The 14,310-nt window shown below is 39.8% G+C and overlaps 1 protein-coding gene across 14 annotated transcripts in view; it reads left to right on the top strand.

Annotated features, from left to right (window-relative positions):
* Positions 1 to 14,310, top strand: part of HUWE1 (HECT, UBA and WWE domain containing E3 ubiquitin protein ligase 1) — a 166,300-nt gene that overhangs the window by 86,024 nt on the left and 65,966 nt on the right. For 13 of the 14 annotated variants that reach the window (XM_043570269.1, XM_043570266.1, XM_043570271.1 and 10 more), the window contains 7 exons: positions 3,282 to 3,373; positions 3,977 to 4,188; positions 7,156 to 7,213; positions 8,255 to 8,431; positions 11,453 to 11,698; positions 12,717 to 12,850; positions 13,697 to 13,791. In XM_043570269.1, coding sequence (XP_043426204.1) covers positions 3,282 to 3,373; positions 3,977 to 4,188; positions 7,156 to 7,213; positions 8,255 to 8,431; positions 11,453 to 11,698; positions 12,717 to 12,850; positions 13,697 to 13,791 — 1,014 coding nt within the window. The remainder of the gene's footprint in view (positions 1 to 3,281; positions 3,374 to 3,976; positions 4,189 to 7,155; positions 7,214 to 8,254; positions 8,432 to 11,452; positions 11,699 to 12,716; positions 12,851 to 13,696; positions 13,792 to 14,310) is intronic. The other variant, XM_043570276.1, reaches the window with a different exon arrangement.

Below are 14,310 nucleotides of genomic sequence, written 5' to 3'. Positions count from 1 at the left end.
TATTTTCTGTTCATCACATTGAAGATCTCCTGCCATTCCTTTCTGGCCTACCAAGTTTCAGTAGAGAGATCGGTCACGAGTCTTATAGGTCTCCCTTTATATGTTAGAGCATATTTATCCCTTGCTGCTTTCAGAATTTTCTCTTTATCCTTGTATTGTGCTAGTTTCACTATGATATGTCGTGCAGAAGATCGATTCAAGTTATGTCTGAAGGGAGTTTTCTGTGCCTCTTGGATTTCGGTGCCTTTTTACTTCCCCAGATGAGGGAAGTTCTCAGCTATTATTTCTTCAAGTACCCCTTCGCACCTTTCCCTCTCTCTTCCTCCTGTGAAATACCTATTATGCGTAGATTATTTCTCTTTAGTGCATCACTTAGTTCTCTCATTTTCCCCTCATACTCCTGGATTTTTTTATCTCTCTTTTTCTCAGCTTCTTCTTTTTCTATAATTTTATCTTCTAGTTCACCTATTCTCTCCTCTGCCTCTTCATTCTGAGATGTGTTCATCTCCATTTTATTTTGCAGCACATTAATAGCATTTTTTAACCCTTCTGGCTGTTCGTTAGTCCCTTGATCTCTGTAGCAATAGATTCTCTGCCGTCCTTTATATTGTTTTCAAGCCCGGCGATTAACTTTATGACCATTCTAAATTCACTTTCTGTTATATTGTTTAAATTGTTTTTTATCAGTTCGTTAGTTGTTGTTATTTCCTGGAGGTTTTTTTGAGGGGAATTCTTCCATTTCATCATTTTGGATAGTCCCTGGAGTGGTGCAGAACTGCAGGGCACTTCCTCTGTGTTGTCTTGAATAACTTGCGTTGGTGGGCAGGGCCGCATTCAGACCTGATGCCTGCCCCCAGCCCACCGCTGGGGCCACAGTCAGACTGGTGTGTACCTTCTCTTCCCCTTCTCCTAAGGGCGGGATTCACTGTTGGGTGGTATGGCCCGCCCAGGCTACTTGCACACTGCCAGGCTTGTGGTGCTGGGGATCTGGTGTATTAGCTGGGGTGGATTGGCAAGGTGCAGAGGGGCGGGAGGGGCAGGCTCAGCCCACTTTTCCTTCGCTTTGGGAGGGGCCCTGTGGCACCAGGAGGGAGTCAGACCCACCGGAGGGATGGATCCGCAGAAGCACAGCGTTGGGTGTTTGCGTGTTGCAAGGAAGTTCCCTGACAGGAACTGGTTCCCTTTGGGATTTTGGCTGGGGGATGGGTGAGGGAGATGGCCCTGGCGAGCGCATTTGTTCCCCACCAAGCTGCGCTCTGTTGTCTGGTGCTCAACAACTCTCCCTCCCGTTGTCCTCCAGCCCTCCCGTTCTCCGAGCAGATCTGTTAACTTATAACCATCCAGATTTTAAGTCCCCCTTGCCATCAGAGCACACTCCATCCTGCCCCTCCGTTTTTGCAAGCCAGACTCGGGGCCTCTGCTTTGCCGGCAGGCTGCCCCCCGCCTCTCCGCCCTTCCTACCCTCTTCCATGGATCTCTTGTCTATGCTTGGCTCTGGAGAATTCGTTCTGCTAATCTTCTGGCGATTTTCTGGGTTATTTAGACAGGTGTGGGTGGAGTCTAAATGATCCGCAGGACGGGGTGAGCCTAGCATCCTCCTATGTCACCATCTTCCCCTGGTGCCAAGATTTTAGATGTTAGATGGTTATCAAGCCACCACTTGGCAAGGAAGTCCTTTCTTGAACTCACGTCGTTTCTCTGGCTAGATTTGCTAAGCTTAATGGGAATTATCACTGTAATTATCGTTGTATCACTATTTACGTTGTATTGCAGGTAGAAAGAAGACTTCATCCTTATCCTCTGCTCATATTTTCATGCTTCTCAACAGTTCAGTGTGTGTGTGTGTGTGTGTGTGTGTGTGTGTGTGTAAGTTCAGGGTTTTAATCTGAATTGGGACAAGTGTTGGGAAAACCAGACTTTGGCCATAGAAACTTTTTCCTTCCTAGGACACCAAGGGGACCAGATCATGTCCCCAGGTGCCCCTGAGTGGCTCCAGATCTCTGGGTGGTGCCTCCAGGCCATATCCTCAAGCTCCAATTGGCTGCAGGGTTTGGGCTGGTCAGAAGCTACACTGTAGTAGAGTGACTTGCAGAGACTACACCCCCTCCTCTTGGGTCAGGGCAGGAGAGGCAGTCCCAGATTCCCCTATGGGCTCCCAGGTAGCAAGGCCTATACTGTGCTTCTACCACAATGGGAGAACCTGGGGGAGCAAGAATTATCCAGTGAAGATCTTGGGGGTGAGGTCACTTAGGGCATGGGGTCTGACAGAGGCGGCAAAACAGAGAGAAGGAGGGTCTCCTTGGGAGTCCACATTTCCACCTGTCATCACTCTGTGCCACTGAGACACCTCAGTGACCAGAGCTTGAAAGATGCTGATGACTCTTTTCCGGTGACCTTTTAGATGTCAGCAACAAAGCAGTGGTGTTCCTCAGACTATCAACCATTTGTTATTAAATGTACGGTTATGGTGCTAGTGAGAAATGGGTATTAGGGGCAGTAGATTTCCAGGCCCACCATCTAATCTGTTGCAACAGGAGATATAAAGTCCCAAGGTGTTTGTTTCCGTGATCTTCTATTCTAATGTTCAAATCCCTACGATAGTAAGAAATTAATAGATTTTCTTCTCAGTGTATTTGAGGCCAGATTATTATAGAATAATGAGAAAGTAGGGCTCCAGAATCTAGTTTTCACAAATGTGCTTTGTGCTTTCAGCCACCACTGTAGCATTCTAGCCAATATCGTTCTTAATTGGGGCAGCCAGTGTGTTAATGGTTTTATGCTCCTCTCTCTCCCTCCCTCCTAGTTCAGACCTTGGCATTAGAGATTGCCAGAGTAGAATGTAGAATATGTGGTTATTTTAAAATGTTTTCACTAGGACCACCTGGGTGGCACAGTCAGTTGGATATCCCACTCTTGATCTCAGCTCGGGTCATGATCTCATGGTTTGTGGGTTCAAGCCTCACAATGGGCTCTACACTGATGGTGTGGAACCCGCTTGGGATTCTGTCTCTGCTTCTCTCTGTCCCTTCCCCACTTGTGTGCTCGCTCTGTCTCACAAAATAAGTTAAAAATTTTTTTAATGTTTTCGCTAGACTGATAAAGTTCCTTTTTCCTCCCCAGTGATTTGCTTTCAGAGGTTGGTGTGAATTCATTTGAGAAAGCATGGCATTAGAAAATCACAACAACCTTCTCAGTTTCTTCTTTCCTCCTCGTATTGGCAGAGAAAATAGCTCAAGCTCTATTTTCTTCAGTCTTTCTAACAGTTCATTTTTTGCTTTAAGGGGATACCGCATCTAACCTGGGGAGTGCTGTTGATGAGCTCATGAGACATCAGCCCACCCTCAAAACAGATGCAACAACTGCAATCATTAAGGTATGAAGTGATAAGGCTGACCGTGGGCATGAGAGAGCAGTTAAGGGGGAGTTTTTACGAAAAAGCTTGGCCTACTGGAGGTCATTGGGATTCTTGGCCTATGCCTAGAAGATGATTATGTCTACCTTATTTTCTCCTTATCCTTGGGTTGGTCCTTGCCCCCCCCTCCTACCCCCAGAAAGTCACTTAAGTATTATTTTCTTCTATAGGGTATTAACAAGTTGCCAGGATTTAGCTTCTATTTGTAAAAGCATATTAGTTTTTCTAACCTTTGTTTCTTGGTATTTTTTTTCACATTTAGTAGCCCTGCCAGTTACAGTATAGTATATGCCTGGTGCTTATGAATTAGGACATGGAGTCAGGTTAGTCACTTAACTGCTATGTGATCCTGAACAAGTTACTTAACTTCACGAAACTTCAGTTACCTTGTGTGTAAAATAGGATTGATGACTATATTCCAGGAGTGATGTATGTTATATACATATGTCAAGATAAAGTGTTTTGTGTCAGCACTTCTGTGTCAACACATAGAAAATGCTCCAAAAATGTGTTAGTTGTCCCATTTCTTATTTACTAATAAATAATATTTCCTGTGTCTTTCAGTTACTTGAAGAAATTTGTAACCTTGGAAGAGACCCTAAATACATCTGTCAGAAGCCATCAATCCAGAAGGCAGATGGCACTGCCACTGCTCCTCCTCCAAGGTCTAATCATGCTGCAGAAGAGGCCTCTAGTGAGGATGAGGAGGAGGAAGAAGTACAGGCCATGCAGAGCTTTAATTCTGCCCAACAGAATGAAACTGAGCCTAATCAGCAGTAAGTGTTTGCAAGACAGGTCCCCTAGCCTTGTGACCTTGGGCATGTCATTTTCATCCATAAAAGCTAGGGAGTTGGATTAGATCATTATAAGGTTCTTCCAGCCCTAGGAGTCTTGTTTTTCTTTCTTTGACCATTGTGTATCATTTATCCTTTCATATTTAATTGTATTGGTTGCCTTAGGAAGGTGTCCTTCTTACAAAGTTCATGAAATTCAATCAGTTCACTATATCAAGTTGATGGGCTTCTCTCAGAGAACTTATGTTCCCATTGTTGGTATAGTATTCGTATCATTGCTTAATTGTTTGCATAAGTGAGCACATATGAAACATCCTACTTTTGAAGCCTGTCTCCTAAGAAGTCCTTAAGAATTACAGGGATTTGTTGTGGGTCTTTGTTTTTTGTTTGATTACTATCTGTTCATTGCAGATAAATCAAAAGTATTTGGAATGTACTGTATGGTTGTAACCAGGCACAGTAGATTTTCCTTCTTATTTCTATTTAAGGTTTGTTTTATATTAAAATTGAGTACCTAGATGGTGAAATGGGGATGGGGGTGGGTTTAAAGACTGCTGGCTGATAGTGGCTCTTTGAAGCTTTTATTGTTCACATGCTAGGAATGAAATGTAACTATTGTAGGTATAACTCTTAGGGGTGTGATCCCTCTGGACTGTCATGCATTTATTCATTTAATAAGTGCTCTTTTGGTTTATAAATAACTAGTTCTGAGAAAAGCAGGAATGTTTTAGGTGTGGATATGAATGGGTTTAGGCTAGTGTTGAAGGATTGCTGGGAACTTAAGAGAAAATTATGGTCGAGTAGATAGAAGGAGTGAAGGCCTAGACTCAAATCGGTGCCTTTTTACAACTCTAGGAAGTAATGAGCCTGTTGGTATGAGTTTTTGTTTTCTTTTTGAGGAGAGGCATTAACCACTAAGTACTGTACATTGCTTTGTTGAGCAGATGTCTTACCCTTGTCTGAGAAGGCAACTCTACCTTCATTCTAACAGCATATTCTATTTTGATTAAAATGTTCTCTTTCTGGAAGAGGAGGACACCTGAAAGAAAGCAAGACTTAACATGCAAAGGAGTCAGAATCAGTGCTTCCTTGCCACATCCTTGATTGTCTGCCACCCTGCTGGGATATGATTTCCTTTCCTGGCTACAAAACAAGAGAAGGATTTCTTAAACTTGAGAGGTGGGAGGGTGGTTTTGAGTGAAGCTGGGCATGTTCATCTGCATATAATGTTTTCTCTGCCTAGACATCTTACACCTTAGATCTAACATGCCCAGATTTCAAGCTGTCATAGTAAATTGACATTTTCTCATGGCCTCATGTTTTTTCACTCCATGCTTTTCTTAGGATATGTGTCACCGTGTTATAGCCATACTTATCCCCATCTGCAGATTATCTTATCTCCTTCTTTTCTATCTACCAAATTCCTGCAAAGCTAGCTCAGATGTCTCATTCTTAAAGGAGCTTTTCCTTTTTTTTACCTCCAAAGGGGGAGTTGATCATGTTTACTATTCTTGCATGACGTTTTCAGCCTGGAAGCCAAAAGATGAAGATAGTGAAAAAAAGTGGTTACCAGTTTGCTCCTAGATGTGGATTAAGAACCATTATTGGTTTGTTTTCTCTCTCATTCTCCTCCCTAACTTCCATCTAGCAAATGAGGGAAGTACCTGGGTCCCATTTCATAATATTACTTTGGCTCTTTGCCGTTACCGTTGTTTTTTTACAAAGGGACAGGTGTTTCATCTGGGCTAGAACCACACCTGCACTCCTTAGCAGTAGAGATGGATCTCTGGGTTCTTTCCCAGGAGGTACAGTCAGGCTGGGGTGGATGATTACTGTGAGTAGGAATTGCTGTAGTGGTTGAGGAGGAACTTTATAGTCAAGGAAAAGTTGCAGTCTTCCCATGGAATCATTTCACTCCTGGCTTATAGACACCTCCCCCCCCCCTTTGTAGTAAGTTCTTCCCTGTATTCTTCAAATATCCTTGTCAAACTCTAACTCTAGGTATGTCATCACTGAAGCCACTGTCTAGTCTGCATTTTGATGCCTGGTAAATCTTTATTTACATCTTGAGGACTATTAACTTCTTGCCAGTTTTCTTGCCCTCTCTCTCCCCCCACCTCTCCCTTCTTTTATTTCTGCCCTTTACCCAAATGTCTTCAAGGGCCTATATCCAGAATGCTCCCTATTCGACTGAAGTTTTGACCCTTCCTAGGGTTCATCTTTGAGGTAAATTGTGTTTCATTTTAATAGATATTTTGGGTTTCCCCCCTTTTGTTTCTTGCAAAAGCCAAGATTGGGCTTAAAGGCTTCGTTTCCTGCAGCTATGGCATTACTGCCAGCCGCCTTGTCTGTGGTGCAGCATTTAAGTGTTTGAAGCAAAAGACCTGATGACAGGTTTTGGATATTTCAGGGACTGTTGTGATAACAAGTATAAATAGTTAGGGAAGGAGGGCTTGGGTGTTAGCTTCGTCTTTGATTAACTGTTCTGAATCGTTTGTCAATCTAAGCATGGAATTTTGAACAAAATTAAATTCCATTTCCTGCCGTCTATTGTAACTTTAAACCTGATGCAAGAACATGGTAAGATGTTGTATTTGTTTCTTTGCCTAGCTCCTATCTTCAAGCAAATGTGTCAGTAGTTTCAGTCGAACTTATTGTTTTCATACCGATGAATTCCTCCTATGATAGTTTGCCTAAGATAGGATAGTTTTTTTTGAGATATGTGCAAATGCTGAGTTTGTTAAGGCCTGGTTTTTTCTTTTGTGCTCTCAACCTAGGCAGGCTAGAAAAGCTAGCTTCAGATTTGATTTCAGTTTTTTTCTTTTTCCTTGTGCTGTACTAAAGACTAACTTAAAGAAAGAACCTAGAATTTCGTGCTGTTTCCCTTTCCTTTGTTTTCTTGCACTAGTATTGCAAATTTGTGTAACTCACTCTTTTCTCCCTTAACAGGGTTGTTGGTACAGAAGAACGTATTCCTATTCCCCTCATGGATTACATCCTTAATGTGGTAAGATTCATGGTAGGGCAAACTGAGTAAAGGTGTGTGTTATTCTGGAAAACGTGTGGGATTACCAAATAGTCCAGTGATTTTTACATTTATTTTCACTGGAGCCTTTACAGTGCAGAACAGTGGGCAAAGATGTGCAAACCTTGTTCTGTGAGACTGGTTTGCCAAAAATGGACAACACTCTTCCCCTTTTTTAGATACTCCCAATTTTCTGTTCATTGCTACTATTCCCAATTGGAATCCAAGCAGAAGAGTGGGATTTGTTAGGCCAGTCCAGTATTATGTTCTATGAATATGTCCAACATATATTTTTTCCCATTATTTGCTAGATTTCCCATTAATTTCTCTTTTGTATAAAAAAATAGTAATGTGACGTTTCGTTTTAACTTCCCGTGTGTCTCAAGAAAAAAGTAAAGAGTTTGAATTTTCCCAGAATTATTTCTTTATAAGGGGAAGCCCACTTAGCAATTAGTCTAGCCCACTAAGCACTTCCAAGACTTCCAGAGATGGTATCTTTGGAAGAGATGTGCCTGTGTGTTTGTTGCCCACATTTTACTTTGTTACCCTTAAAAAATGCTTTGTTTGGTCCAAACCACTCTTCCAGAGTTCTGGTTTTCATTTGTATTATGGGCACATTGAGGGAAGGTATCCATTTTTGCTTCCAGGGGAGAGGTAATGCACTGTGACACTAGGAGCAAATTAAGAGAATTAGATCTGATTTTGCCACTAATTCATGGGTGTGGCTCTGAGCAAGTCATTTATCCTCTCTATGCTCTCAAATTATATAACTTTAGGTAGCCAAAAAGGTAGATTGGGGAAAAGTAATTATTCGTATTTGTGGTGTTTGTTTTTTGTTTTTTGTGGGTGTTTTTGGCAGATGTTTAGGGTCCATATCATCTCTATACTTACTTACCTGAGGTTTTGGTATCTTAGAAAATACTGATTACATGAATACAAGGCTACCCCTGTTCTTACTCCAAGCTGGCCTTTTAGTTCCAGGTGTTAGTCTCTAACATTTTCTTTTTCATTTTCATTACCTAGATGAAATTTGTGGAATCTATTCTGAGCAACAATACAACAGATGACCACTGCCAGGAATTTGTGAATCAGAAAGGACTCTTGCCTTTGGTCACCATTTTGGGTCTTCCCAATCTGCCCATTGATTTTCCTACATCTGCGGCCTGTCAGGCTGTTGCAGGTGTCTGCAAATCCATATTGGTAAGAGCATCTGGCTAAATATTTTCATTTCTTTTTAGAAATTAATTTTGCAGTACTTCTGTATACATGTTTTTATTGTGGTCTCCCTTTACCTACAACCAAAAAATAATGAAGAAATTTGTGGTTATGTGCTACAGGTGAATTTTGTTCCTAATAAATAGTGTGTCACATCATTTCTCATTGAAAAATTGAAGTTGTTTATTGTTCCTAGGTTTGGTACATAGTTCTAACATTTGAGTTTATTGGAAGAGAAAGTATATCTTCAAGAATGTTTTGGAGCTGGGTTTTATTATGTCATCCTTTCTCATAGATACTTTTAACACAATCTGGTATTGTTTAGTTAATGTAGTTTTTTTTCCTTTTTCAAGATTGTTCAAGTTTTGCCAAGAAATTAAGTGCTTTATTTTTTTTAAATAGTGGTAAAATACACAGCACATGATATTTACCACTTTAACCATTTTTAACTGTATGGTTCGGTAGTGTTAAGTACATTCACATTGTTGCAAACCAATCTCCAGAAGTTTTTTATCTTGCAAAACTGAAATTCTGTACTCATTAAATTACAACTCTGCATTCCCCTTGCCCTCCCAGCCCATGGTAAATTTGTTCTACTTTCTGTCACTCTGAATTTGACTGTTCTAGGTACCTCATGTAATTCATAAGCTGTTTGTTTTTCTGTGGTTGGCTTATTTTGCATAGCATAATGTCTTCAAGTTTCACCCATGTTATAGCATATGTCAGAATTTCCTTTCTTTTTATGGCTCTATTATATGTGTAAGCCACATTTTGTTTATCCATTCATTCACTGATAAACATTTGGGCTACTTCCACCTTTTGGCTATTTTGAATACTGCTGAAATGAACACGGGTGTGCCTGTATTTCTTCAAGACTGTGTGTGTGTGTGTGTGTGTGTGTGTGTGTGGTGAGAACACTTAAGATCTATTCTCAGCAAATTTCAAGTATATAATATAGTATTAACTATAGACACCATGCTTATATTAAATCTCCAGAACTTACTCATAACTGAAAATTTGCCCTTTGACCAACATCTCCACATTTCCCCCCAGCCCCTGGCAACCATCATTCTGCTCTCTGGTTCTTTGAATTTAACTTGTTTAGATCCCACATAAAAGTGTGATCATACTCAAGACTCCTTTCAGTTCTTTTGGTTATACACTCAGAAGTAGGATTGGTGGACTATATGGTAGTTCAATTTTTAATTTTTCAAGGAACCACCATACTGTTTTTCATAGCTCCACCATTTCACATTCTTACCAACAATGCACAGGGGTTCCAGTTTCTCTGCATCCTCGCCAACACTTGTTAATTTTCTTTTTCTTTGTTTTTCCTTGATAGTAGCCAACCTAGTAGGTATAAGTGCAACCTCATGGTTTGTGTGCATCTTTCTAATGATTAGTGATGTTGAGTATCTTTTTATGTGCTTATTGGCCATTTGTGTATCTTTGGAGAGATGTCTACTCAAGTCCTTTGCCCATTTTTTAGTGGGGTTTGATTCTTGTTGTTGAGTTGTAGGAGTTCTTTATATATTCTGGTTACTCCTTATCAGATAAATGATTTGCAATATTTTCTCCCACTCTATGGGTTGCCTTTTACCTCTGTTAATAGTGTGCTTTGATGCACAAAAGCTTTCAATTCTGATGAAATCCATTTCATCTTTTTTTCCTGCCATTGCTGTGCTTTTGATGTCAAATCTAAAAAACCATTGCCAAATCCAGTGTCACACAGCTTTTACACTATGGCTCCTTTTAGGTGTTTTTATATTTTTAGCTGCTACCTTCAGGTCTTTGATCTATTTTGAGTAATTTTTTCATATGGTGTAAAGTAAGGCCCAACTTCATTCTTTTGCATGTAGATACCCAGTTTTCCCACCACTATTTGTTGAAAAGCCTGTTCTTTCTCTTGCACCTTTGTCTTGACACCCTTATCAAAAATCATTTGACTGTAGATGTAAGGGTTTATTTTTGGGCGTTATTCTATTCTGTTGGTCTTAAAGTCTGTCTTTATGCCAGAACCACATTTTTATTACTGTAGCTTTGTGATAAGTTTGGAAATCAGGAAGTTTGAGATCTACAACTTTGTTCTTTTTCAAGATAGTTGTATCTATTTGGGGTCCCTTGAGATTCTTCTTAAGGATTTTAAGAGAGAGATTTCTATTTCTTACCCCCACCCAAAGGCCATTGACCTTTTCATAGGGACTGCATTAAATCTATGAAGTTCCTTTATTAGCTGTATTGTGCAATGGCAAGTAATTGCTGCTAAAAATCAGTAATCCAGTTGCTTATGGACTTGGAAGGGTCCATAATTGTGACATAGCTGTAATTAATGTTTTATTTTGCTTTACTCTTTGCAATATTTAATTAAGTGCTGTTCATAAGAGAGAGAGGAAAAGGGGCTGTGATCCATCTTTATCCTACCTCTAAGATACTGTGTGAGAATGGATAGATGTGTTTAAAGCCACAGGAAAAACACTTAAGTTCTCCTGTCTTTGGATGACAGAATTTTCTGTGGACTCAAAAAGCAAATTACAAGGGCCATATAATCTTGAGTCGTCTCATAAAAAAGGAGATTGCCTAGCTGATACCTATTCTAGAATCACCTCTTATTTTAGGAAAAGAACAGTTGTAATACCGGTTTACTTCCATGCTTTGGAACCTTGCCTAATATTTCTCCCTATTGAGAAAAATTTGTAATTAATCACATAGTGTGGAGTCCTTCCTGTAACAGTATTTCAGTTTGGCCATCACAAGCTTTTAAATATGATTGGCCTACCACATTTGAAAGCCTCTCATTTGAGAGAAGTAAAATGTTTCTTTAGGAGGCATTTAGGTATGTCCTACCTGCATTCATATTTTGGCTCTGCCATTTACCCAGATGGGAGACCATGGCCAGATTTGAAATTTGTGAGACTTGTCTTGCACTTCTTCCATTGTGACTATTAAAGACATGATGCATATGAAATTCATTGTACATTAATGATTTAATTATTATTCTTGTTTCAGACACTGTCACATGAACCCAAAGTTCTTCAGGAGGGTCTCCTTCAGTTGGACTCCATCCTTTCATCCTTGGAGCCGTTACACCGCCCAATTGAATCCCCTGGGGGCTCAGTGTTATTGCGAGAACTGGCTTGTGCTGGCAATGTTGCTGATGCTACCCTCTCAGCTCAGGCCACACCTCTACTGCATGCACTTACTGCTGCCCACGCCTACATCATGATGTTTGTTCATACTTGCAGAGTTGGACAGGTAAGAACTAGGGTTGAGCAAGTTGGTTTAAAGCTGGTAAAATACCTGTGGCATATACTGGGCATCTTACTGTGCTTAGAAGCAGTTCTACCTGGGCTAGCTGCTAAAAGAACAGATTTTTTTTCAGTGAGTAATACAGGTTTATGTATCAGGTTGCTGTCTAGTTTTGCTTTGCCTTAGTATTTTTTTTTTCATTAGAATTTGGGTTACCATATAATTTGTTTTCTGAATTGGACTTTGTTGAGAGGAAAAGAGGTTGCTATAAATAATGGGCAGCTATATAGGCCAACTGGAATATGTAGTCACCTCTTTTAGTAGGCAAGCCTCAATTGGGTGCTTATCTGGCCTTATTGTTTCCCAATCTTTCTACAAATGCATGTAGGCCTAGTAATGGGATGGCAAGAAAGAAATTTGACCACAGAACATTTAAGTCAGTGGTAATTAACAGATTAATAAAGATTACTTAAATATCAAACCCTATGCCTGCCATCCGTGTGAGGTTCCTCTTGTGGTTCCAGAAACACAGGGTGTTTTTGTGTGCTCACAGTTTTACAGCCTTTAGTTCTCAAGTATTCAGTTCTAAAGATTAATGATGTAATGTTTCAGCACCCATGTTCTATGCCTTTGAGCAGGAGTATATTCTTTGGATCAAATCAAATGAAAAGCACAGGTATAAACTATTTAGAAAACAATTCAATTGCATTACAAAGCTTAGGGATTTATTTTCATGACTTTTTATTAAATTAAATAAAATTCATGTGAAATGTTCCCTTCAAGAAATTAAATCAAATGTTTATTGAAATTAAGAAATAAGAGGAAAATAACAAGCTCCCTACCACCTAAAAAAATTAGAAGGCTGTCAATGAATCTACAGAACTGTTTCTTTAGAAGGTTGCACATGACTGTTGTCTTTCACTTTCCAAGAAAGCAATGAGAAGAAAATGAGAAGGGATGTTAGACACAGACAAATGTTGAGGAGGGCATCCCAAAGATCAGCTTCTGTTTACTTTGATTGCAGAGTGAAATTCGTTCCATCTCCGTAAACCAGTGGGGTTCTCAGTTGGGTCTGAGTGTTCTGAGCAAGCTGAGCCAGTTATACTGTTCCCTGGTGTGGGAAAGCACTGTTCTTCTCTCCCTGTGTACCCCAAACAGGTAAGGGAATGGTCATCTCTTTATTATCTTTGTCTTTCCTAACAGAGAAACTAAGTTCAATTATCCTGGAGGATTGTTTTGGTCAAGGATAGAAGGCTATTAGTAAAGAGTTCAGAGGGTTCCTTATCTGTCTTAGTGCATTCAGGCTGCTGTAACATAATGCCACAGACTGGATCCTTATAAACAGCAGAATTTTATTGTTTGTTCATAGTTCTGGAAACTGGAAGTCTGAGGCTGTGGTGCTGGCATGGTTGAGTGAGGGTCCTTTTCTGGGTTGTAGACTTTTAATTGTTTTTTATCTTCACATGGTGGAAGGGACTAGGAATCTTTCTAGAGCGTCTTTTATGCTTGGTCCCATTAATTTTATGCCTATTTATTTATTTATTTATTTATTTATTCATTTTATGCTTAGCCCCATTCATGAGGGTTCTCCCTCAAGATGTAAGAACTTCCCAAAGGCCTTACCGACTAATACCATCACATTGGGCATTAGGATTTTAACATACGATTTTGAGGGGACACAAATGTTCAGTCCATAGTATTGTCCTTCCCATTTACCAGCCTGGGGGCTTGCTTATAAATGTATTATCTTCTACATCTTTGATCTTATGTCCTTATTATGCAGTGTCAGCATGATAGGTATTTTAAATTTGTTACCCAAATCCAAAGAGTTGATTTCAAAACCTTGTTGAGTGTTACCTCAGGAACTTGATCATTGCAGATACCCTATTAGGTTAACTTACCTGTTACAGGGAGGATAGTGTCAGTCAAGCAGATTAGGAACCAAGCATAACTTTAAAAATGAGCTATGACAGTTCTTTTTTCTCATGGTTTGTCTTGTTGCAGCCTACCATCTGGGTGTGAATTTGGCCAGGCGGACATGCAGAAACTGGTTCCAAAGGATGAGAAGGCAGGTACGACCCAGGGCGGAAAAAGATCAGGTAACCAAGAAACCAAAATCTTAGCCATTAATTCTCCTGAATTCTGTCTCTGTGTCTTTATAGGTGACTGTGTGTGTGTGTGTGTGTGTGTGTGTGTGTGTGTGTGTGTAAATTTAGTTACCTCTGTTTTCCTTAGTCCTCAATTTTTTTTCCTTTCATTTTTATTTTAAAATTATTTTCACTCATTTTCTCTATAAAATGTATATACACATAATGGTAAAAATTATGGGATGTAGTAGAAAGAACAATTACTCATATTTGTATCACAAATAATATTTTGGAAGTATCTACCTGATCTTTCCCCTTGGGGATACATTTTATTAACATAGTTGAGATTATCTTAGAGGTAATATTTTAGATCTCTTTTCACTTGACATTAAGTGCCATGTAAAGAAAGGGTTTGTGAAGTAACCATTCCCTGTTAAGTTTCTAATGTACTATTTTTAAAAATGAGTATCTTTTTATATAGTTTTCTGTAAAGGGAAGATTAATTCCTAGAAGTTACTGTATCAAAGCGTA

The sequence above is a fragment of the Prionailurus bengalensis genome, chromosome X (assembly GCF_016509475.1).
Source record: "Prionailurus bengalensis isolate Pbe53 chromosome X, Fcat_Pben_1.1_paternal_pri, whole genome shotgun sequence".
NCBI classification, from domain to species: Eukaryota; Metazoa; Chordata; class Mammalia; order Carnivora; family Felidae; genus Prionailurus; species Prionailurus bengalensis.
The sequence above is the reverse complement of the archived record's forward strand: the minus strand, read 5'-3'. Positions and strand labels throughout refer to the sequence as shown.